This window comes from Momordica charantia (assembly GCF_013281855.1).
Source record: "Momordica charantia cultivar OHB3-1 chromosome 11 unlocalized genomic scaffold, Mcharantia_2.0 BLBB01000011.1, whole genome shotgun sequence".
NCBI classification, from domain to species: Eukaryota; Viridiplantae; Streptophyta; class Magnoliopsida; order Cucurbitales; family Cucurbitaceae; genus Momordica; species Momordica charantia.
Window position 1 is genome coordinate 19,392,434 of NW_028275159.1, and position 23,210 is coordinate 19,415,643.

At 33.2% G+C, this 23,210-nt stretch overlaps 2 protein-coding genes across 2 annotated transcripts; both read left to right on the top strand.

The window, feature by feature from the left end:
* Positions 1-5,207: 5,207 nt before the first annotated feature.
* Positions 5,208-16,487, top strand: LOC111023001 (glycine-rich protein). Its single transcript, XM_022300338.2, has 3 exons — positions 5,208-5,416; positions 7,052-7,232; positions 16,094-16,487. Exons 1-3 carry the CDS (start codon positions 5,266-5,268, stop codon positions 16,185-16,187), a joined length of 426 nt encoding a protein of 141 aa, XP_022156030.1. The 5' UTR covers positions 5,208-5,265; the 3' UTR covers positions 16,188-16,487.
* A 1,503-nt stretch (positions 16,488-17,990) lies between these two features.
* Positions 17,991-20,493, top strand: LHCB5 (light harvesting complex of photosystem II 5). Its single transcript, XM_022300314.2, has 6 exons — positions 17,991-18,266; positions 18,354-18,438; positions 19,164-19,214; positions 19,289-19,409; positions 19,708-19,842; positions 20,074-20,493. Exons 1-6 carry the CDS (start codon positions 18,047-18,049, stop codon positions 20,332-20,334), a joined length of 873 nt encoding a protein of 290 aa, XP_022156006.1. The 5' UTR covers positions 17,991-18,046; the 3' UTR covers positions 20,335-20,493.
* The last annotated feature ends 2,717 nt before the right edge of the window (positions 20,494-23,210 follow it).

Sequence of the window (23,210 nt, forward strand, 5' to 3'; positions counted from 1 at the left end):
CATCGTCTCAGTTCGTATCCTAGAGTCAATAAACGAGCTACTACTCTTTTTGAATTAGTTCATTATGATATTTGGGGTCCTTGTCCTATTGAGTCCAAAAGTGGGTTTTGGTATTTTGTTACCTTTGTCGATGATTTTTCTCGTGTAACTTGGTTATATTTAATGAAACATCGTTATGAGTTACTTTCTCATTTTCGTAACTTTCATGCTGAAGTTCGAACTCAATTTGTTGGCTCTCTTAAAGTTTTACGAAGTGATAATGCTAAAGAATATTTTTCTGGTGCTCTTGGCCCCTATTTTAGTAAATATGGTAGTCTTCACCAATCCTCTTGTGTTGATACTTTGTCTCAAAATGGAGTTGCAGAAAGAAAAAATAGACATCTTCTTGAAACAACAAGGGTCTTAATGTTTGAAATGCATGTTCCAAAATATTGGTGTGCCCATGCTGTTTCGATGGCTTGCTTCTTGATTAATCGCATGTCTTCATTAGTTCTTAAGGGTGAGATATCTTATTGTACTTTATGTCATACGCAACCTTTATTTTCTCTTAAACCTAAAATCTTTGGTTGCACTTGTTTCGTTCAGTATGTTCGCCTCTAGCTCACCAAATTGGATCCTAAGTCGTTGAAATGCATTTTCCTTGGTTATTCTCGTGTTCAAAAAGGGTTTCGATGTTATTATCTCGATCTAAATAGATGTCTTGTTTTTCCTGACGTTACGTTCTTTGAAGATACTCATTTTTAAACATCCTCAAGTACCAGTCAGGGGGAGCATTCACAAGATGATGATGACTTTCTTGTCTATTCCATTGTCTCCACTTCTACTGATATACTTCCTAGCGATACATCTCTCATTGTGCCTGATCCTTCTCTCCCACCTATTACTCAAGTTTATTCTTGACGGCAACCTCCTTCGAACTCATGCTCTATACTAGCAGCTTTATCGTCAGTGGATCTAGGAACGAGTGTTGATCTTCCTTGCTCTTAAAAAAGGTAAGCGTAAGTGTACTTATCCTGTTTCTTCTTTTGTTTCATATAACCATTTGTCATCGCCTAATTGCTCGTTTATTGATTCCCTTGAGTCTGTATTTGTTCCTAAAACTGTTCATGATGCTTTGTCTCATCCTGGTTGACGGGTTGCCATGTTGGAGGAGATGACTGCCTTGATGACAATGGTACTTGGGATTTAGTGTCTCTTCCTATAGGAAAGAAACCTATCGGTTGTAAATGAGTGTTTGCTGTTAAAGTTCATCCTGATGGATCAATTGCCTGTTTGAAAGCTTGTCTTGTTGCTAAAAGATATGCGCATACTTATAGAATTGATTATTCTAATACTTTTTCTTCGGTTGTTAAATTGGCTTTTGTCAGGTTATTCATTTCCTTGACATCTATTCACCGTTGGCTCTTGCATCAGATTGATATTAAAAATGCATTCCTCCATTGTGTTCTTCAAGAAGAAGTGTGCATGGAGCAACCACGAGGTTTTGTTGCTCAGGGGATAATGGAAAGGTATGTCGTCTTCGTAAATCCTTATATGGGTTGAAACAAAGTCCGTGAGCATGGTTTGGAAAATTCAGTCAGATGATTGAGGAATTTGGAATGAAGAAGAGTAAGTTGGACCATTCTGTTTTCTATAAACAATATGAGTATGATGTTATCTTACTAGTTGTATATGTTGATGATATTGTGATTATTGGTAATGATTCATCAAACATCCTATCACTCAAAACTTTTCTTCATAGTCAACTCCATTCTAAGGATTTGGGAGTGTTGAAATACTTCTTAGGAATTGAGGTAATAAGGAGCAAAAATGAGATTCTCTTATCAAAGAGAAAATATGTACTTGACCTATTAACAAAAACATGAAAGTTAGTTGCTAAGCCACGTAGTACCCCAATGATACCTAATTCACAACTTACAAAGGAAGGAGAGTTGTTGAAAGATCCTAAGAAGTATATGAGGTTAGTAGGGAAGCTGAATTACCTTACAGTTACTAGGCCATACATAGCTTATCCAGTTAGTATTATGAGTTAGTTTATGAGTTATCCTATGACAAACCTTTGGCCGCATTGGATAACATATTCTATGTTATTTGAAAGGTGCTCCTGGACGTGGTTTGTTATATAAAGATCACGGTCATCTTTTGAATGTTTTTCAGATGCTGATTAGGCAAATTCTAAGGAAGATAGAAAATCAACCTCAGGATATTGTGTATTTGTCGGAGATAATTTAGTTTCTTGGAAAAGTAAGAAATACAATGTGGTGTCGCGTTTGAATGCTGAATCAGAATATAGAGCTATGACACAGTCGGTATGTGAATTAGTATGGATATATCAACTTTTTACTGAATTAGGATTTGACATTACCACTCCAATGAAACTTTAGTGTGATAATCAAACAACTCTCCATATTGCATCTAATCCAGTATTTCATGAATGAACCAAACACATCGAAGTCAATTGTCATTATGTACGTGAGAAAATATAGCAAGGATTGGTGGCTACAGGAAATATGAAGACTTGAGAGCATTTAGGAGATATCTTTACAAATGCATTGAATGAAGCACGAATAGATTGTCTCTTTGACAAGCTGGACATGATTAACATATATGCACCAACTTGAGGGGGAGTGTTAGAGTCTATATTAGTATATTTTATATTATTGTATTAATACGTATTAATTTGTCATTTACCATTTCTTTTACAGGATTAGGTCAACCTTGTATATTTGTCTATACATAGACTTCACTAGTGAGAATAGACTATATTGAATTTTCTCAAACCCTAGTGTTTACAAGAACCATGATTGCATGTGAAGATGTGGCGCCATATTTCCATCACGATTTGTATGTTTGAAACATACTACTACAAAATCTTCAATTCATTATCTAATCTTTTTCACGAGGTCCCCAATTTTGTTAAGGATCTCTTCTTTCGAAATGATGAGGTGAAAAACATGCAACTTGGATCGAGCATAGACCCAAGTCTTTTGCCACTTTTATTGCTTCGAAGACTACCATGGCTACTGTGTAATCAACCTCTGTAACGTGAGGTATTGTCTTTACATAGCATGCTTAGACTTTGCCTTTATAGATTTTAATAGATATTAATTCTACAACAATGTCATTAGGTCAAACATTTTTTTTAGAAAATGTTTGTATAATGTCCATATGATTTATTTTTCCTAAAATTTATAATGATAAAATTTTATAATATCATTATTTTTTTTTCTCAATTTGTTTAATATATTTCTTTAACTAAATAAAATATTACTAACAATTTTAAAATATAATAGAAGATAATCTTTGAAAATAAGTAGTCATAAAAAAATTAAAAATCACAGGTAATTTTTCTTTTTCAAAAACTAAAAGTTGAATAGAAATTTAAAAATTAGCAGTCTAAAGTAATTACTTTCTTGCTAAAAATATTTTGAGTGAAATATATTTTATAATTTTAAAATAAAACTCAATATCTCTTTCATGAAAATAAAAAATTTTGTAAAATAATAATTAACTTATTTTTTTTTTCATTTGGGAAACTAAAGATTTTACATCATTTTTTAATAAAGATTTTCCACAAAATATCTCGAATAAATAAAGGGTTTTGGACTGAATAACCATTTCCACAACGATTGATTTTTACTTACTTTGATCAAAACTCATGTTTTCTAATCTTTCGCTACATCACTTATATACAAAATAACTCTTGCTGTCATTCCATTAGTTTTTTTAGATTTCTCCTTTTATTTTCCTTTGTCTATTTTTCCAGATTTCTCTCTCTTATTCCCTCTCTCTCTTTTTCTAGATTTTTTTTTCTTTCTCTCATTTTCCATTAACCTATTTCTTTGTTTTCTCTTCCTTATTTTCTTCTCTTTTGTCATTCTTATCTCTTTCTCTCTCTTTTGAAAAACTATGAGTATTTTTCTTTCATTCTCTCTAAAATTTTCTTCGGATTTCTCTTTCCTTTTTTTTTAACTAGCAGCTTCCATGATTTCAGTGGCATTCAATAGTCGCTGACACATGCATCAAAGCCGACGAGAGAGGTCGTTCGTTGGAGAAGAAGGTTTAGGAGAGGAAAAGGGAAGGATATAATCTATCGAAATAAACCAAGAGAGAAGAGAGGGGAGAGAAGATAGGGGAGAGAAGAAAGAGAGAGGGACGGAGGGAGAAAGCGAGAGGGACAGAGGGAGCGAAAGAGAGATCGAACAAGCTCTCTCTCCCCCCTCGATCTCTCTTTCCCCCTCTCCCTTTGTCCCTCTCGCTCTCTCCCTCCGTCCCTCTCTCTCTTCTCTCTACTCTCTCCTCTCTCGACTTTGATGCATGTGTCGGTGACTATGGAATGTCATCAGAATCATGGAGGTTGCTGGTTAATTAAAAAAAAAAGAAAAGACAAACCCCAATAAAATTTTAGAGAGACTGAAAGAAAAATACCTATAGCGTTGCAGAAGAGAGAGAAATAGAGAGGAATGAAAAAAGAGAATAAAATAAGGAAGAGAAAACAAAGAAAGAATGAGTTAATGGAAAATTAGAGAAAGAAAAAAAGAATCTCGAAAAAGAGAGAGAAATCTAAAAAATGAGTGAAGAGACAATTAGAGTCATTTTGTATCTAAGTGATGTCAAAACATTATTAAAAAACTTTGAGTTTTGAAAAAAGTGGGTAAAAATCAATCCACCCTTGTGAAAAAGGCTATTCAGCCCAAAAACCCATAAATAAAAGAAGTTACCTACTCCAGTTTTTTTAGTATTATATTTATCGTTACATTTAATAGCTATTCCATGATGAGTATAATTCACATTTTTCTTTTTTTTTTAATTTCTAACTTTTTTAGTTCAATCATGTCATATATTACTATTTTTAAATGAAAATTAATTTGAATTTTAGTATTAACTATAAGATAGAAAAAGTTATTCAAAAAAAGGTTTGAAACTATACATATATATACATGCATTTAAATTTTAATTATCTAGGATGTTTTTTTTTTATCATTTTCTCGATTTCATTATTTTTAAAATTCATATAAAATATTAAATAGTTAAAGCAAAAATATAGAAGGTATACTCATTCAAATTTGAAATTTCACCGTAACTCCATTCTAGAAATTTTAATCCACGTGCAATGAGTCAAAGTTTACTCAAATTTACATATTAAATTTTAAAAAATGAGTCAAAATTAATTTTTGTATTAAAAAAAAAGGTTACTGTCACTGATCTTCCGTCCAAATTTCTCCTTATTCCTCCCAAACTCCCAAGGAAGAGACACCACGAAATATGAACCGAAACAGACGGGACGGCGGAGAAGATGAGAACGGTTTACTGTGGAAGCTTCCAGTTCTGAAATCTGCCCGACTCGGAAAGTTAGGCCCCGCCTTCGGTTTGGGCGTGGGCTGCGGCGTCGGCTTCGGCGTCGGCCTCGTCGGAGGTTGATTCTCCATCCTTTTCTTTGAAAAATTTTGTTCAGGAACCCCTCTTGAATTCACGTCACTTCACTGTTTCAATTAGATTAGGGGAATCCTTTTGTTTAATGCGCATTTCGGTTAATTGAAAATTTCGCCCTCATGGATTGTTCGAACCCTGCAACTTACTAAATTTGCTTGAGTCGGATTGGAAGTATTCTTATTGAATTGCAGGGTGAGGTTATTCATTATGTGTAGTGTTTAATTGGTTTGGGTTATAGTCGTTTCAAGATGATTTGTTGGGTTTTTGTGCCTTTTACTGCCTCTGATGGTTGTCCTTCAACAATATTTTCATGTTTCTTCCATTCCTGTTGAAAGAATATGGGTGTCTGTCAATTATGTAGCTTTATTATTATTGTATTTTCCCCAGTTTAGGAAGCGTTCTTGACCTTGTTTTGAAGAAGCAAAGCACACGGATAAACAGAATACAGGATCACAACATTTTTTTTCTATTTATTAACGATAGGATAGAAAGATGCTTTCATTGAAATATATTTTAACACCTTGCAGTGAATTATGCATAATGATATATGTAAATTTATATGCAGTGCACTCTCATTCTCATTGTAATTTAGTTTTATGTAAATTTCAACATAAGATAGGGAATGTTATCTTGTAGGACGCAATCTACTCCAAAGATCACCAAAATGAATAAAGTGTACCACAGGAAAATAACAAAATTTCCTTACAAAAATACTCAAATGCCCAAATAGGCATTTTTTCCGTTAATTTATTATTATTTCATAATCTTCTTCTTCTTCTTTTGTTTTTTTCTTTATTCATTCCTTCTTTTTTTAGTCTATCTGCAGGTCTTTTAATGTGTTCGTTAAAATGATTTTTGTCCTTTAACGTGGATATAACTGCAATGTATGATTTCCTTTCATATTCTTTCTATGATCCCGATGGTTTTCCTTTAGTAAGTTTTCACTATTTATGTATATAAATGTTTGTTTGTATAATTGTAATCAATATGAAAAGCTTTTGCCATTCACGCAAGTATGTCTATCCAACACTCTTTTTTTGTCTTTTCATTTCATTTGATATATGACATCTATGTATAAACTCTTATGGTGGGGAGGGTGTTTATTTATCTCAGGTTCTATATATACTCATCAGGTACTTGGCTGCATGTTTTAAGCTCTATCTAAGCTTGTAGAGGGATCTTTGTGGACCAAAATCCCAAAATGTACTAGGTTTTAGAAATTGCACTCCACAAAGTTCTTTCCAACTTGACGGGGAATAAATTCTCCCTATCCTTTGTGATAATATGTTCTTAGTTTTCTTTTTGATAATAAACATTATATTAATGAGAAAAAGGAGTCTAAAAGGAGTTGCGAAGATGAGGCATTCTTTGCATTGCATCTCCCACATGCACATGCACACCTTTACAAAAATAAAGAAGAAAAAGCTATCATGGATCTTGGTTTTCGATAGAAGGTCGGGCTTGAGTTCAACTGATACATATTATAAGTCTGCAAATAGTGTTCGATCAATTACGTATTAATCAATAATTCTTTCGAACTTTACATTGTGGTGGACTATCCTTGTTTAATTTAAGCTACTATAATAGATGTAAATGCAAAAATTGTTGTCCCCTCTAGGTGCTGGATTTGGTCCGGGAATTCCAGGATTACAATTTGGCTTTGGTCTTGGTGCTGGATGTGGAGTTGGCTTAGGATTTGGCTATGGTGTTGGCAGGGGCATTGCCCAAGATGACAGAAGGAGATACTCTAACGTTGGGGATCTATTACACGGTCAAGGTCATCAAAGTATTTTTTCTCAGTAAGTTCTAAAAGACTAATTGTTTTCAATTTGTGATCATCATGTTCTGTTAATCCATGTATTATAAGTTAGGGATAAAAACCTTTATAGTGCTGATGTGGTTCTGGTGGCATGGCTTTTTTTCTAGAAAAGGTGGCAAATTCTTATGAAAAGAGGCTTCAAAATGGTCCTTTTTTATCTCCTCTTTCTCTCCCCTTTATCTTTCTCTTCCAACTCTCTTTAACCCATTTAGCTCTCTTTTCACTCTGTTTCTCCCTTCATGATCCTTCTCCCCCTTTTTTCTCCCTTTTCCCTATCTTGTGATTCACTTTCCACATCTACCTCTATCAAATTATGTATTACAATAAAAATAGCATTCTTTGTCTTTCCATCTTCTTGATCCAACTCAGTTCATCTTCTTTCAGTAACTTGGAATGATTGGGGTCAACCTAGACGCAAGTTCTGGGATCCCTTTCATTTTTCTCATTTCCAACACATTTCTGTGGCCATTTGAGTGAAATAGCCCTACAAATGATAGGGCTTAACACCACCACTCTGTATTTTGTAAGAAGCCAACCCAATTTGCACAGAAATCCACAAGCATATTTATGCTTTTGTTTCTTATTCTTAGAACCCTTTTATTTAGTCTTGTTTGGCTTTTGCCTTTGTTTTGTTTTGTCATGGTTCTGCTTTAACCCTTCGGCTATTCATTTTTTTCTATTGCTTGTTGTATATCCATCCTCTGCTTTATGAAAATATGATTTTTTTTTTCTTGGAATGTTGTGTTAAGAACGAGTGGGTAAAAAGGGGCTTCGAATAGTAGTTTGAAAGCAAGGAATAATGTGTTCTCCTTTCTATACACTTCCCCTATGAACTTTTTGTTAACCAATTCTTTGCATGCACTCTTTCCCAATGTTTTAAAAGTCTTAAAGCGGCCTCAAGCTTTTTCTCAGCGAGAGCTTCGAGGCGGTATGAGGTGTAGGCATCATTTTAAATAAGGAATCATAAAAATTTTAAACTTTGCATTATAAAAGTACAAAGCATACTTAAAAATTCTAACAACAAAAAGAAATATCTCAATAGTCCATTGATGAACATTAGTACATCTAACCTTTCAGAATCATTATCACTAAAAAATAAAAAATAAACCAAAAAAAAGAAAATTGGAAAACAAGTTGAGGCGAAAAGAGAGGAAGAAAAGGGAGAAACAAAACTAAAAAAAAGAAGAAGAAGAAAACTTGCTACCCTTAATACTGTATGTAATAACCAAAAGAAAAAAGAAAAAACAAAGGAAATCAGAGTAGATAGGAGGGAAAGAGAAGAAAAAGAAAATTTTAACGTACTGTTTCTTGCAGTTAATCTACTGGTTGACATTTTTATTCATTGTACAAATGAAGACAAACTAGGTTTGTCTTTTAGTCTAGGTTGCTATTTAATTATAGAATAATAAGATTTTTAAGTTTAAAATAATATATCAAACAAATGTCTAAGACAATTATTTCTTTGTCAGGGCACTAAACCACATTGTTAATTGCACCACCTTATTAATTTCACCCCACCACCGCCAAACCACCGCCAATGACCATTTTCCTTTGAGGCTGACGCCTTTTAAGCCTCAAAGGCTTAAGCACAGAGGCTTACGCCTTTGATATCTAAGGCATAAGCCTCTTTTTATTTGTTATAGGCGTAAGCCTTGAGGCATGATATAGCCGCCTCACCTCAAGGCGTAAGCCTCGACCGATTTTTAAAACATTGCTTTTTCCCTATTTCTTTAGAATTATTGCCCTTCTGCTTTCATCCTAGGTATATAGGATTTTTAGCTCGGGTTTGGTCCAGTTGGGTGCTTTTTCCGGGTGGCTTGACCTATGTCGCTTCCTTGGCTCTGATTCATGTGAACCTACTTGAGAAATTTCACACATAAGAGTGGCTTGCATTCTTTAGGTCTCAACTCCGGAGAGTAATTGCTTCATTGGTGTCGGACATTGAAAATTTGAAAATACTCAAACTCTTGGGTAGGGGTGTTCACGGGTTGGGTTGGGTTAGAGGGGTTTTTTGGACTGGGTTGGTCAAATTAGAGAATCGATGGAACCGAACATGACGGCCAACCCTACCCTTATATTTTCGGGTTGGGTCCTTGAGTTGAGACGAGAGAGTGAGGGGAGTTGAACGAAAGATGATTCAGTCAATCCTAAATGTCGTAAGTTGCAGAAATCGATTGTTCATCGTCACGTCTCAGTAGCCATCGTCGGAAGAAGAGGATGGAAAGGGGGATGGGGACGAGGGACTGAGGGAGAAGAGGGGAGTGGGGAGACCAGAGAAGGGAGGGGGAGTGGCTAGGACTCCAGAGAGATGAAAGGATTGGGGGGGGGGGGGAGGAAAGGTGAGGCGGCTGATTAGAAACTCTAGGTTTTATGTATATATGTATATATGTATATATATTATATTTAATTTTGTATTGGGTTCGGTTCGAGTCGGGTTGAACCGACCAATTTTTTGTCTAAACCGAGAATCGAACTGAATTTTTGGTTCTACGAAAAACCAACTCAACCCTTATGGTTTGGGTCGGGTTGTCCGAGTTGTTTGAGTCACCGGTTATTTGAACACTCCTACTCTTGGGTAATTAGGTTTAAATTGGGCCATGCAAAAACATTATATATATACACACTTTCTTCTAGGAACAGGTAAAACTTGAGCATCAATTTTTTTTTAAGGGCCTTGGGACGAGATGAAGATCTCATCTTGAGTGAAGTGAGGAATAGAGTCCACGTGCAAGTAGGCGGTCCTCGGTCACGAGTATTGGCCCAAACCGATCTAACTTAGGAAGAATCGAGATAAATTTATAAAATGTTATGGCTGTCGAAGAACGATTGCGATGCTACTATACTAGGACAAAATAAAGAAAATGGTTAGCATGGAAAAAATATGTAATGGTTCCGACCGATAAAGGGAAAGAATGCCGACCCACTTTCCTAAGCTCGGTCAAAACTGGGAGCACCTTGCCATTGGCCCCTTTAGCTAGCTAAGAATTGTGAATTGTAATTAAAATATAATGTATCGTGTATCGTAAGTTTTTATTTTTAATTAATATTTATATTGAATATTATATATATATTTGCACATTCCTTATATATCAAATAAATTTCAACATTCTTATTTCGAAAAAAAAAAGTTCAACATTCCTTCTAGTTAATGTTAAAAACAAAATTAACTAATTTTAAAATGTGAAACAAAATTAACTTAACTCGAAAATATGAAAAACAAAATTAAGACTCCAAAATAAGTATCAATAGACATTAAAAACAACAAAATAGCTTCTGTTCTTCGACTATCAACTTCAATATTCTTGAAATCATTATCATAAAAAAAGTCATCACTTTCAAGTGCTTCTTCTCTGTGGCTTTCTTCTTCTACTAATTCAATTACTTCCTTCCCTTTATCACTTTTATTTTAAGAAGGATCTGTAGGTCATGAATAAAAATAAATAACTAATGTTACTTATGTGTAAAATTAAATATTTAGTTTAATAAAAATAGTAAAATCATTACCCCTCTTCTGCTTTTTGCTAATTTTTGCTTCTTGAATGTCAAAACATTCCTTTACATTCATGATCTTCTCTCTTTGTAATCCATTCATCACCTGACTCTAAATCGCATAGACAAATAGAATTATATGATTCACCTTCTAAAATTCTTTTTTCATGTCTTGCTTCTAATAAAGATTATATTTTACAAAAACAAGTGCACTTAGTCTTTGCTGTTCCAAACCGTTCCTTCTCTTTGTGTGTACCTAAAAAATTGTCAAGGTCAATATTGTAAAGTTTAACATAATTATGTGAAATCATTTTTCTAATCCTTCTCCCAGTCTTCAGTCTTCTAATTGAGAATGAGGCATCCTAGATAACATTCTTGATCAAATGTTGATCTCCAATTTCTCTCACACCTTGTAGCACTACAAGTGAAGCTAAGGATTATAATAGCAAGATTTTGGAGTTTTTCTTCCAAAAAATTCCCACCACATAGCTTGAATAAAAAAAACATAAATTTCAATAACAAAATATATTTATTTCATTATTGAATATAGGAAACTAGGTATACTTTTAGTTTCTCTACCTAGCTGCTACTTTTGTAGCGCATCTGAATTGTCATATCAATTCCAAACATGCTCTCTGCACTATGGAATATGTCTAGTAGCTTATCAACTTTTTTCTGACTACTGAGGGCACATCCTCCGGATAGTTTGATAAAGTCTCTTCTTGACCTATCATCTTGACCTCATAGTCAACATTAAATCCTCCGGATAGTTTGATAAAGTCTCATCTTGACCTCATAGTCAGCATTAAATTCAAGAGCATAATGAAATGTAGGATTTAGTTTTTAAAATTTAATTAGTATCCATGTAAAAACCATAAATATGATACTAATAATAGAAATTAAGAATGAAAATTTACCTTGGGTTAAGATAATATGCTGCTGCATGAAGACGCCTATGGAGTTGCATTGCCCACCTCTTATCAATTTATGTTCCATTGTTGAAATTTTTCTCAATTTGTTCCTTTGCCGTATCCACTACTTCATATATGTAGCCCATTATAGGTCTTGCATCACTATCAACAAATCTTAACACTTTTGCTATAGGAACGACACATTTTAAGCAATACTTTATTGTGGACCAAAAGCTTGAATCACCCAGAATAATTTTCATTACAGTATCCCCATAAGATATTTTTGCATATGTACTTTCTCTGCCAATCTTCAGCTCTCAAAACCTATTTCATTTTCTACCAAGCTTAGGTAGTTGCAAATCGTGTTACGTCAGCCCTTTTAATTCTCTCCCTTTAGCTTTCTTATGAGGTTGGTTATCCAAGAGTGCCGATAAATATAAATAGTAATTTTCTTGGCTTTGGACATTGTATCATTGTGTAAGGGCATATCTCCAATATCAGATGAAATCAAGCCTAGGCAATGTGCAGCACAAGGAGTCCAAAATGGATATTTGTGTTTTCCCATTAACATTTCTCCACCTTTGCATTTTGTATCTTTTATATTATTGGGGTGAAATTGTAGTTATTCTATCTTTTATATTTCAATATATCATTAGTAGTTGGGGTTCTATCAATTTGGTATCAGAGCTATAATTATCGTGGAAATTCTTATTGGAGGTATTTTTAGGATTGAAAATCATCTAGCGCATACTCGAAATGTTGCTCCATGTAGTAAAGTTTCAGATGAAGTATGAGATATTTTCAAGAAATTATTGAATGGAAATAAGAAAATAAAGATGGAGATGATTTTCATGGAGATAAGCTGATATTGGTAGTAGCCAAAAAAAGATGATGTTGATGATGGGTGCTTTTGGAAAAGGAATACAAAAATATAATTCTGTTACTTTGAACACTATATAGAAGAAATGTGATAGAGAAAACGTTTGTCAAGATGTTTGTAGATCTTTTGTATTCAAATTTAGTCAAAGACCTCTATTCAAGGTTATGTTAGATTCAGTTGTTTCATTTGATCCTGGAATAAACCTCCTTCATATCACGAGGTTAGATGTACTTTCTTAAAGAAAGAGGTGGAGACAATCAATCAATATAGAGTTGCTAGGAAAGTACAAAATGAAGCGGAAAAAAACAGGATGAAAAATGATGTTAGATGGTTGGATAGATGAGAAGAATCAATCTATTACAAATTTCTTAGTCAATAGTCCTTGAGGCACTGTATTTCTAAAAAGTGTGGATACATCAGGAACCTGCAAAAATGTAGATAATTTGTTTGTAGTATTGGATTCAATGATAGAAGAAATTGGTGCAGATAATGTAGTTCAAGCAGTGACAGATAGTACATCTGCTTATGTCAAAACACAAACATCTATTTTGGTCTCTTTGTGCTGCACATTGCCTAGATTTGATTTAATTTGATGTTGGAGATATGCCCTTACACAATGATACAATGTCCGGAACAAGGAAAATTACTGTTTATATTTATCGGCACTCTTGAGTTCTAAACCTCATGAGAATGTATACTAAAGGGAGAATTAATAAGGACTAGTGTAACACAATTTGCAGCGGTTTACCTAACTTTGAGAAGTTTGGTAGAAAATAAAATAGGTTTGAGAGCAATGCAAAGAAAGTTAGGTAGGAAATAAAATAGGTTTGAGAGCAATTTCTGGATTTGAAGATTGATAGAGAAATCCGTATTCAAAAAGATCTGATGGGGAGTTAAGGGTGCGTCTGGTTAGTGATCCGAAAACATGAATGTGAAAATAAAGGATTCAATGAAAAGAATAGTTGTATTCACTAATAAGTGTGTGTTTGGTGATAAATTCAGAATTCAATATGGAATTCAATATGGATTTGAGAATATGTTGAATATATGATAATATATTCTTAACAATGAAAATAAAATAGGGCACATAATTATGGATTTAAAAAATTATAAATAAAAATATTATCATATTTTGAATTATAAAATTTATTTGGTTATATAATAAAAAATATAATAAAACTTAGAGTGTAATATATATATTTTTTATTTTATCGAAAATAAAATAAAATTATATAGAAATTAGAGCTTAATTAAATATTAAAATAAATTATATCAAAATTTATTTAAATAAAATAAGATTCAATAAACTTTTATTAAACAAAGTAAAAAAAAATTATTAAAAAAAATTAAAAATATAACATCCAAAAACAAACAAATTTTTGGAAATCTTAGATGGCGTTGAAAACGTGGAAAACGACTTTTTTACGTTTTCAAAAATTGGCCTTCAGATTCGGATTGTATCAATTTTTCTCGCCAAGCGCATTTTCTCCGTATCCCGTGTTTTCAATATTTTTGAAAACATGGAACTGTTTCTGAATTCTGTACCAAACGCCCCTAATTTTGTTTTTCACATTTTGAAATTAGTTAATTTTGTTTTTAGCATTCATTAGAAGAAATGAAGAAATGTTGAACTTATTTGATAGTTAAGGGATGTTGAACTTATTTGCTATTTGATATATATATTAATTAAAAATAAAAACTTACGATACATGATACATTAAATGTTAATTACGATCTGCGTTTCGATTCACGAGTTAACAACCTTGGATAGAATGGTACATTCCCTTTGTTGCTCCCATTACTTTGCATATCGTTAGGTACGACAGATACGTACAGTAACACCTAAATGGATTTTGAAACCCACTCAAGAAAATTTTTATGCTTCTATCGTCAAAGATCAAGTAGTTAGGGACTTTAGACGGGAAGGTATAGATACGTCATATCTCGAGGTTGAATTGGTTGGGATCAATTCTAGTAAGGTTATAGATCGGGTATACGAACTCGCCATTTGTTATGATTTCATCACTTCAAACCTTCCAAAACTCCATCTTGATATTCATTTTGTTGCTCATTCCACTAACCACCATGCCTTACAAATAGACGAGACATTCTACATGGAGGAAAAAAAACTGGAATAAATAATTTAGAAAAACAAAAGTTGGAAAAACTAAGGTAAACCCGGGTTTCTAATTATATGAACAACTCGGGCAAACATCATATGAAACTCGGCCGAATATTATAGAAATGTTCTTCTTGTTCAACTCAAGGAAGTTACGTTTGAGTTTTGCCCCGGATTTTACAGTCCATTTTTTGTATGGTATTGTAGGTTAAGGTCGGTTTCTTATAAAAAAAATGCTGCTAGTAGTTGGTGTTAATATATGTTTGTTTAACACTGCAATCAGTCAGGAATAAGTTATAGTATTCACCTATTATTTTGAGCATTGATAATAGGAATATTCCATCTTTTATCTCCTTTTTCCTGTGCAACTTCTCTTTTACCAAACACCTGCTCCACATTAAACGTCAATAGGCCTAAGCCTCAATTTTATTTATCAACAAGCCAAGGGAGTTTAGAGAGCTCCCAGCCTCTCCCAAGTACTCACACTCACAGAGAATACAATCACAATTCAGTAATTATCCAGATAATACCTCCCTCCCTATCTCTACTCTTAGATATACCCTCCTTACGTAACTAACCAATATTACTTATACCTGTATAACTAACAAGTATTCTCTAGGGCTCACCTATGAGTGCGTAATGCACTTGTTCAAACCGTCTCTCTCTTTCTCACTCGTTTACGTTGATACACCTTAGTAATCTGGGTCTATCAAACATGTAATGTGAAATTGGTTGAGGGAGAGGTTATCAATCCTTTATTTTAAATGACCATTGAAGACAAAACTATGGGTTATCATACATTTAATCTTTTATCAATACCTTAATACTACTCACTTGTGGGCTTTGAAATTTTTTCAAAGCTCAACGAGCGGTTATCAAAATATTAATTAGAGAGAAAAATACAATAGAAGGTTCAAATGTATGACCTCCTACTTTGATATCAAGTTAAACTACTTAACCAATAGTTTAAGCTAATTGGTTAGGGTAAATTTAATCTTTTATTGATACTTTCACAGTTCACATTGTAACGATCTTGGTCAAGCTTTGAACATCGTGTGCCGGTGATCGGTTTAAATTTTTAGCTCTCTGGTACACTAGTAACACCACGTAGTAAAGCATGTTTTTTCCCTCAAATTACTAGCGTCATCTTCTTTCTTGTTTAGGTTAGACAAGGTGACACTACCCTTGTCCTAGGCTGTCTAAGTGAAATCAAAGAAACTAATTGTTGATTCTCCAAATCGTTCAACTACCCATAATTTACCTTCTTCATTACGTTTAAGATGGTCAGAATAATAAATTCCTTGTAAATAATTGAAAATTGGACTGGTGGCATCTCTAAGATAAGCTTAAATTGTCTCTTGTCAATAGTTTAAATCGACTTTTTCATATGCAAACTGTGTAGTTAATAACTTCAATATTCTGACATCACCTGTTACGAGTAGGGATGAGATTGGTGCACTTGTTGACGAGCTTGTCGTTAACACAAGAAGGCTTATCCGAGCTACTTCGAGGGAGATTGACAAGTGGAGAAGATGAGATGACTAATCTGTTTTTACATTGTACAAGTCCAGTTCCATAATTAGAAAGTACAATCAATCAAAATCATGCTAGTTGGTTATGGTGTTATTATATAGCCAATTTAAAGTACAGCTCTTTGGTAAGATGCATTTGGTTGCCCCAAATGCATCGTGTGCAGTCTCAAAATATGGAATAGTTAACTGCAGAAGTAGCTGTTCCATTAGAGGATGGTTGTTTCATTTGAGCTTTTTCTGCCTCATTATGATGTGCACTTTGTATATCACACCAAGCAATGGAGACAATTTGATTTTTTTGTCATAGTGTTGGTTAGCTGAGTTGACATCAGTTAAGCCAATTACTCTGTCTTAGCCTTTCGTTTTAATGAATCTTTTATGTGGAAATTAGTATAAGATTGGACGAGTGATTATCAATATTTAAAAAGGAGAAAAATGACATTACAAGAGTTTAAACAGATCACCTTCTTGTCTTGATATCATGTTAAATTATCACTAAATTTAAGTTTAGGCGGATGAGTTATAAAAAATTAGATTTTTTTTATGAATACTTTAAGATTGAACAAAATTGTGGTATTTTTAGCGGTGGATTAAGGATGTAGGTTTTAGCCAATGTAGATTATGTAGACTAAGACTATACTTTTGGGTCAATAAAAATGTGTCACATAGTTTTGGAAAAGTTTCATTTTGGTTTCTAGATTTTAAAAGTTTCAATTGAGTCTATGATTTAAACTTGGAACACATTTATTTACAATAAATTGGAATAAGAATGACTTGGAATGTTAATGTTAATGTTATTTATTCATTGTTTATTTTAGAACGGGAATAAAATATATAATAATTACTAGTATACACCGTTCATATTCTCAACTAATTATAAATAAATTATTGTGTTAATATTTTTTTAAATTAAAATAATAATAAATTTTAAATTTTTCGAGACTTAATAATTTTAATTTATGTCATTAACTATTTTTAATGATAGAAAGTATTTTTTATTATAACAATTTATTTAATGGTAACAAATAATAAATTTATTGATATTAACTAATAATAATAAAGAATTACATTAACTTATTTTTTTTATTACTACAACTCTCATTGATATAAAATATTATTGTCCTAATATTGAATGATAACAAATTAATATTTTAACAATTTTATTAATGTTACTTAATAATAACAAAGTAAAATTAATTAATTAAAAATTCAATAGAAAAATTATCTTTTATATTAAAATTACATCAACATTGTATACATTTTTATGAGAATAAAAGTTACGAGAGAAATGATAAAAATTGTAAAGTAATTATTAAAAATATACTGAACTAGGTAATGAGAATGAAATTAATCAAGTTACAGAAACAAGCGTCCAAATTTTATTATTTTTCAAAGTTGAAAGGAAAATATTCAGTTCTCGGTAAAGACTAATTTTGTATACATGATCCATAAATGAGTGACAATTAAGAGGAAGAAATACACAAATAAAATTCTATTAAAAAAATAAGGAATTATCGATTTTTCAACCTAGTTGGAGCTAAATATATTTGTTGCCACTATTAAGAAGTGCCGAGTAAACAAAATCTTAGATTTCCAAATTCCAAGTGGCGTTGGGATAGCACACGTTATCCAAATCATGCAATCGGAGAGAGCATGTTACAGGCCACATCTGCCACGTCATCACACTCCACCAATCAGAACACAGCATAGGATTTCGCCAGCTTCAGTCAGAGCCAATCAAAGCTCAGGAACCAGAGTGCCACGTGGCACGTCCACATCCACCAGATCAAGCATATAGCATCAGCATTCTCCACATCTAATCCCATTCCCATTCCCTCACACAGCCTTCAGTTTCCTCCGGCGATGGCTTCCTTAGCAGCCTCCACCGCGGCCGCCTCCCTCGGCGTCTCCGAGATGCTCAGAAATCCCCTCAGCTTTGGCGGTGGCTCCCCCAGGTCGGCGCCTTCTGCTTCTAGCTCTGTCACCGTCAAGACTGTCGCGCTTTTCGGGAAGAAACCGGCCGCCAAGGCAAAGCCTTCCGCCGCTGTCTCTCCGGTCAACGACGAGCTCGCCAAGTGGTACGGTAAGTTGAACCACGTCATTCAAATTCAAATTCAAATTGTGTTGTAATAAAAATGAAATATAATTTGTGATTATGGGTGTATTTCAGGTCCTGACAGAAGGATTTTCTTGCCGGATGGGCTGTTGGACCGATCTGAGATCCCTGAGTACTTGAACGGAGAAGTCCCCGGAGAGTATGGCTTTTCTCTTCTCTTTCTACAAATTAGATTAATTCAAACTTTTTTTTTTTAAGTATCCATATTTAGTCTTCATTAATTACTTTTATGCATGTTTAGTCACTACTTCTTTGGTTTGTATTCATGTTTCTTAAACATACATCTAAAATCTTAGCCAAATTCTAAAAACAAAAACTTCATTTTTTAATTTATTTTAATTCTTAAGAGTAGTTTTGAAAAAGTAGCTAGATGCAAAACTAAGAAACAAATGAGTTATAATAGCATTTGCAAGTTTAACTTTAAGAAATAGAAAATGAAAAATAAATTTGTTATTAAACAAACTAAACTAGTCCCTATTATTAGTTTGAATTAATTTCAATCTAGACTTGGAAAAATAAATCCTCTTATTCATTTGGTTAATTTATACATTTAATTAGCTTATCAACTCTCAAAATCATATCTAATAATTCTAAAGTTTCAATTTTTTTTTTGTCTAATAGATCTTTAAATTTTCACTTTTAGACTATTGAGTTTGGTGCCAAAATCACATTCGCCATTGTCAGGATTGCTCCATTTCTATTAATCATATTTGAAAAATTAAAAATTGATCATGATTTTGAAAAATAAATTATACTTAAATCTATTTTTTCATAATAACTCATTCTACCGTGGATCCAAACACACCCTTAATATCTAACAAGTGATAGATCTATTAAAACACATTATTTTGTTTTTGGTTACAGCTACGGCTACGATCCCTTTGGACTCAGCAAGAAACCAGAAGACTTCAGCAAGTAAAAATCTCATCTCTTCAATTAATAAGTGATTAAGCTTAGTGATTGAATTAACAAGCGGTTTTTGTTTGCAGATATCAGGCATTTGAATTGATCCACGCAAGATGGGCCATGCTTGGAGCTGCTGGTTTCATCATCCCTGAGGCCTTCAACAAATTCGGAGCCAACTGTGGCCCCGAGGCCGTTTGGTTCAAGGTTTCATTCTCTACCGTGTTATTCATATTCCCTTTGATAATAATTTTGTTTTTAGTTTCTGTTTAAAAAAGTACATTTGAATTCTTAAACAAAAATTTGGAAACTACTTTTTTTTTTCTTCAAAATTTGGCTTAGATTTTGAAAAAATTTTAACTGGTTGATAACGAGACAAAGGAATATATTGGTGGAAGCATGCTTAATTTTCTAAAACTGAAAGCAAAAAATAAATTGGTTATCAAACCGTGCTAGCAATTTTGATAGAGAATGATCTAAATCTAATATGTTATGAATTACACAGACTGGAGCTTTGCTTTTGGATGGAAACACATTGAACTACTTTGGAAACAACATTCCCATCAACCTGATCGTTGCCGTGATTGCCGAGGTCGTCCTCGTCGGTGGCGCAGAATATTACAGAATCATCAACGGCTTGGTATGTATATTATGAAAAGGTTTAAATCTCATTTTGGTCGTTGACGTTTTAAGTTTATTCTTTGTTAGGTTGGTCTCTAACATATTTTAGTCCTGTAATTTGAAATAGAATCATTATCGCCATGGTTATTATTCTGCATCCTAATATCTATCCGCCTAATACTGATTCCATCAACCTATATGGCTTATCCATTGTTACTATTTAGATGCTAAAATAGACATTTTGTTGCAGAATTTTGAAGATAAGCTTCACCCGGGTGGGCCGTTCGACCCATTGGGGCTGGCGGATGACCCCGACCAGGCAGCGATCTTGAAGGTGAAGGAGATAAAGAATGGAAGGCTGGCGATGTTTGCAATGCTCGGGTTTTACTTCCAGGCTTACGTGACGGGCGAAGGCCCTGTGGAGAACTTGGCCAAGCATTTGAGTGATCCCTTCGGAAACAATTTGCTCACTGTCATCTCAGGGAATGTCGAAAGAGTTCCAACTCTTTAAACGAATGCCATTTGAATGAAGCGTTTTGTTCCAGTTTAAGCTGTGTCTGTATCAAAATCCTTAATGCATTTGTAAATTTTATTGAGACTATTTGTAGCCCTGACTGCTCACTCTCATGCATTTTGAAACATATGAACAAGAGTAAGATCAAATTTTCTATCCCTTGTGTATTGTATTTTCAGCATCCTAACCGTGCAAAATACTTTTCTTAGTATAACAAATGAGATGAAATGATTGAACTTATGATCTTTTGATCAGAGACAGTGTCAATTACAACTAAAATATGTTTTGATGATAACAAGTTTTTTTTACTTATGATTTTAGTGTTTCAAACTGTTTATAATGTTGAGATGCTGATGTGGTAGTAATGTGGCAATAACGTGACATCAACGATTTTGCTGACGTGGACAAATCATGTAGTGACATGTGACACATTCAAATAAATACAATTTAATAATTTCTGAATTTTCACTCAATTTTCTCAATTTCCTTTAATTTCCACGGATCTCTCTTAATCTCCACAAAATTCTCTAAAGCCTCCTTAATTTTCTCTTTTTTAACCCTTTTCCTTTTTTTTTTTTTCTTTTTCGAGGAAGATAAAATGCAAACCAAACCAACTCAATTTCAAAATTAACTATAGTGTGATGCCAGTTAGGAAATAACTTCCAAGCGTTCACCAACCATTTCCCTCCTTGTTCTAAGCTGCACTGCTAGCTGTTCAGTTTCCAAAATTTGTTGAAGGTTCGAATTGGTGCAACTCAATGTCTTTGAATGGATGATGAAGTTACTTTTTCTTCATTAAGCATGTGATATCTATGCCTACACCTCTAAAAAACAACTTTATCTATCGTTTCCAAAATTTGCCAAGCAATAATCACCTACTTTTCTTTCTCATCCTCTGTCAAGAATCCCGTCGAATGATCTTGGATTGTCCACGAGGTTCGGTCAATATAACAATTTATTTATTTATTTATTTTTGTTTGCATAAGTAGGGATGAATTTATACCAGCACTCTTGTATTAACTTGCAAGTTAAAAAAAGATGTTGCGAGGTATCCTCTTTCTTCCTGCAAAAAACACAAGTTGAGTCATAATGCCATTCTTAAAAAGATTGACTTTGATAGGAAGAATATCTTGATAATTTTCTCAGCTGCAAATTTTGACCTTTGGTTGCACTTTAGTCTTTTCCTCATCTCTACTTTTAATCTCACACATTCTTTTTTTTTTCTCTCTGTTTTTTACCCTAAATCAATGGTCAAATTTTATCTTTAAACCCACCTAATTCATCTTCCCTCCACACAAATTATGAAGCAAAAATAAGATTTCTCATTTTCTATGTTATGCTCTCAAAAATTTCATTCTCTCCTGCAAAAAATGTTGTCCATCCTGTTTTTTTTAGAGATACATTAGAGTGACTTTTTAACTATTGATTTAGTACAAAATTTGTGTAAATCCACCTTAGTGAGGTGTTTTCTTTGTATTGCTTATTTTATACTGTTTATGGTGATTTTTGATCTACTTGAGAACCGATAAGATCGGGTATGACCGGGCTTTAGGAGCGAACTTGGTGAGGAAGTACTCCACATGAGAAGCAAACACTCTAATGCTCTTAAGAGTTTGACCTTAGGTCTCAAGCCGAGCTTAGATTGTGTACTTGGAGTAAGAATAATGCCTCTATTTATAAGTTGAGATTCGACAGGGGTGTATGCCTATTCAGTTAGGATGTAGGAAGTCCATTATGTTGGCTTTTTGGCCCTTAATCTCAAATTAATTAATTAATTAAAGTTTTGATGATAACAAACTTAATTTTGTTATTTGACAAGTTTAGTGTTTTGAAGTGTCCACAACATAGAGCTCGAAACAACGATTCCAACGACTATTGGATTACCCAAATCAGAGCTCAAACGGAGAAGTTACAGTCAAATGAAATTGAAATGATAAATTTCCGAGAGAATAACGTGGTGACTAAATTAACCAAACGGACCAATGAAATAGTAACACGAGATGTATTTACTTAAAAGAAATGGGAAAGAAAAAGAAAAGAAGAGAAGAAATGAATAACATGTAAAAATAATATATATATATATTAAAAAAAAAAGTCAAATCTGACTGGTTTGATTTAGAAAAAAGGGAATGAAAGGAAAGAGATATATATAAATTTATTATTATCATTATTATATTAAATTCCAACATTTTATCTCTAATCATTTCAAATCCAATGATCCAAATTTAATTTGGATTTCAAATTTCTTCTCAACTTTTTCCTCCTGTTTAAACTATTCTTTGTCTCAAAATTTCTATATTGTTAGTCTCTCCTTAAAGCTTCAATTTTTGTTCTATATTATTGAGGGAGATTTTATTTGAGAGATATTTGTGATTCTAATTTTATTTTCTCTAAGCCATTTGTGGGCTTTATTTTGTAAGAATTTTTCTTACAAAATTGTGAGAGAAAATTTGTGTATCCACTCTTTTTAGAGAGTTTGTGAGATTGTTCTTAGATTTCCATATCCTTTGTAAGGGTTGCTCTTGAGCCCGAAAAAGAGTGTTGTAACGGTTTGATCCTGAACCGTGGAAAGGATCAGGTTTCTTCTTGCTCCCGAAAAAGAAGGCTTTATACCGGTTTGACTCCTACCTTGGAAAGAGTCAAAGTTTCTTAATCGAATACCCAAGAGGCGCTTGGGGAGTAGAGTAAGTCGGTTGTTGCCGAACCACTATAAAATTTCCGGTGTCATTTTCTCTAACCCTACTCCATTTAATTTTTGCAATTAATTTTCTTTATTACAAATTGCATGAAATTAATTGTTCGAATTTGTTAATCATGTTTAATGGTCAATATTTATATTTGAATTATTTGGATGGTGAAATTAATTAAGGTGT

Bases quoted from the DNA above. Each gene is read 5' to 3' on its own strand.
- LOC111023001 (XM_022300338.2), top strand. From the start codon at position 5,266: ATGAACCGAAACAGACGGGACGGCGGAGAAGATGAGAACGGTTTACTG. The intron at 5,417-7,051 runs GTTGATTCTCCA...TGTCCCCTCTAG, and splicing joins CGGCGTCGGCCTCGTCGGAG to GTGCTGGATTTGGTCCGGGA. The intron at 7,233-16,093 runs GTAAGTTCTAAA...TGTTACGAGTAG, and splicing joins CATCAAAGTATTTTTTCTCA to GGATGAGATTGGTGCACTTG.
- LHCB5 (XM_022300314.2), top strand. From the start codon at position 18,047: ATGGCTTCCTTAGCAGCCTCCACCGCGGCCGCCTCCCTCGGCGTCTCC. The intron at 19,215-19,288 runs GTAAAAATCTCA...TTTTGTTTGCAG, and splicing joins AAACCAGAAGACTTCAGCAA to ATATCAGGCATTTGAATTGA. The intron at 19,843-20,073 runs GTATGTATATTA...ATTTTGTTGCAG, and splicing joins ACAGAATCATCAACGGCTTG to AATTTTGAAGATAAGCTTCA.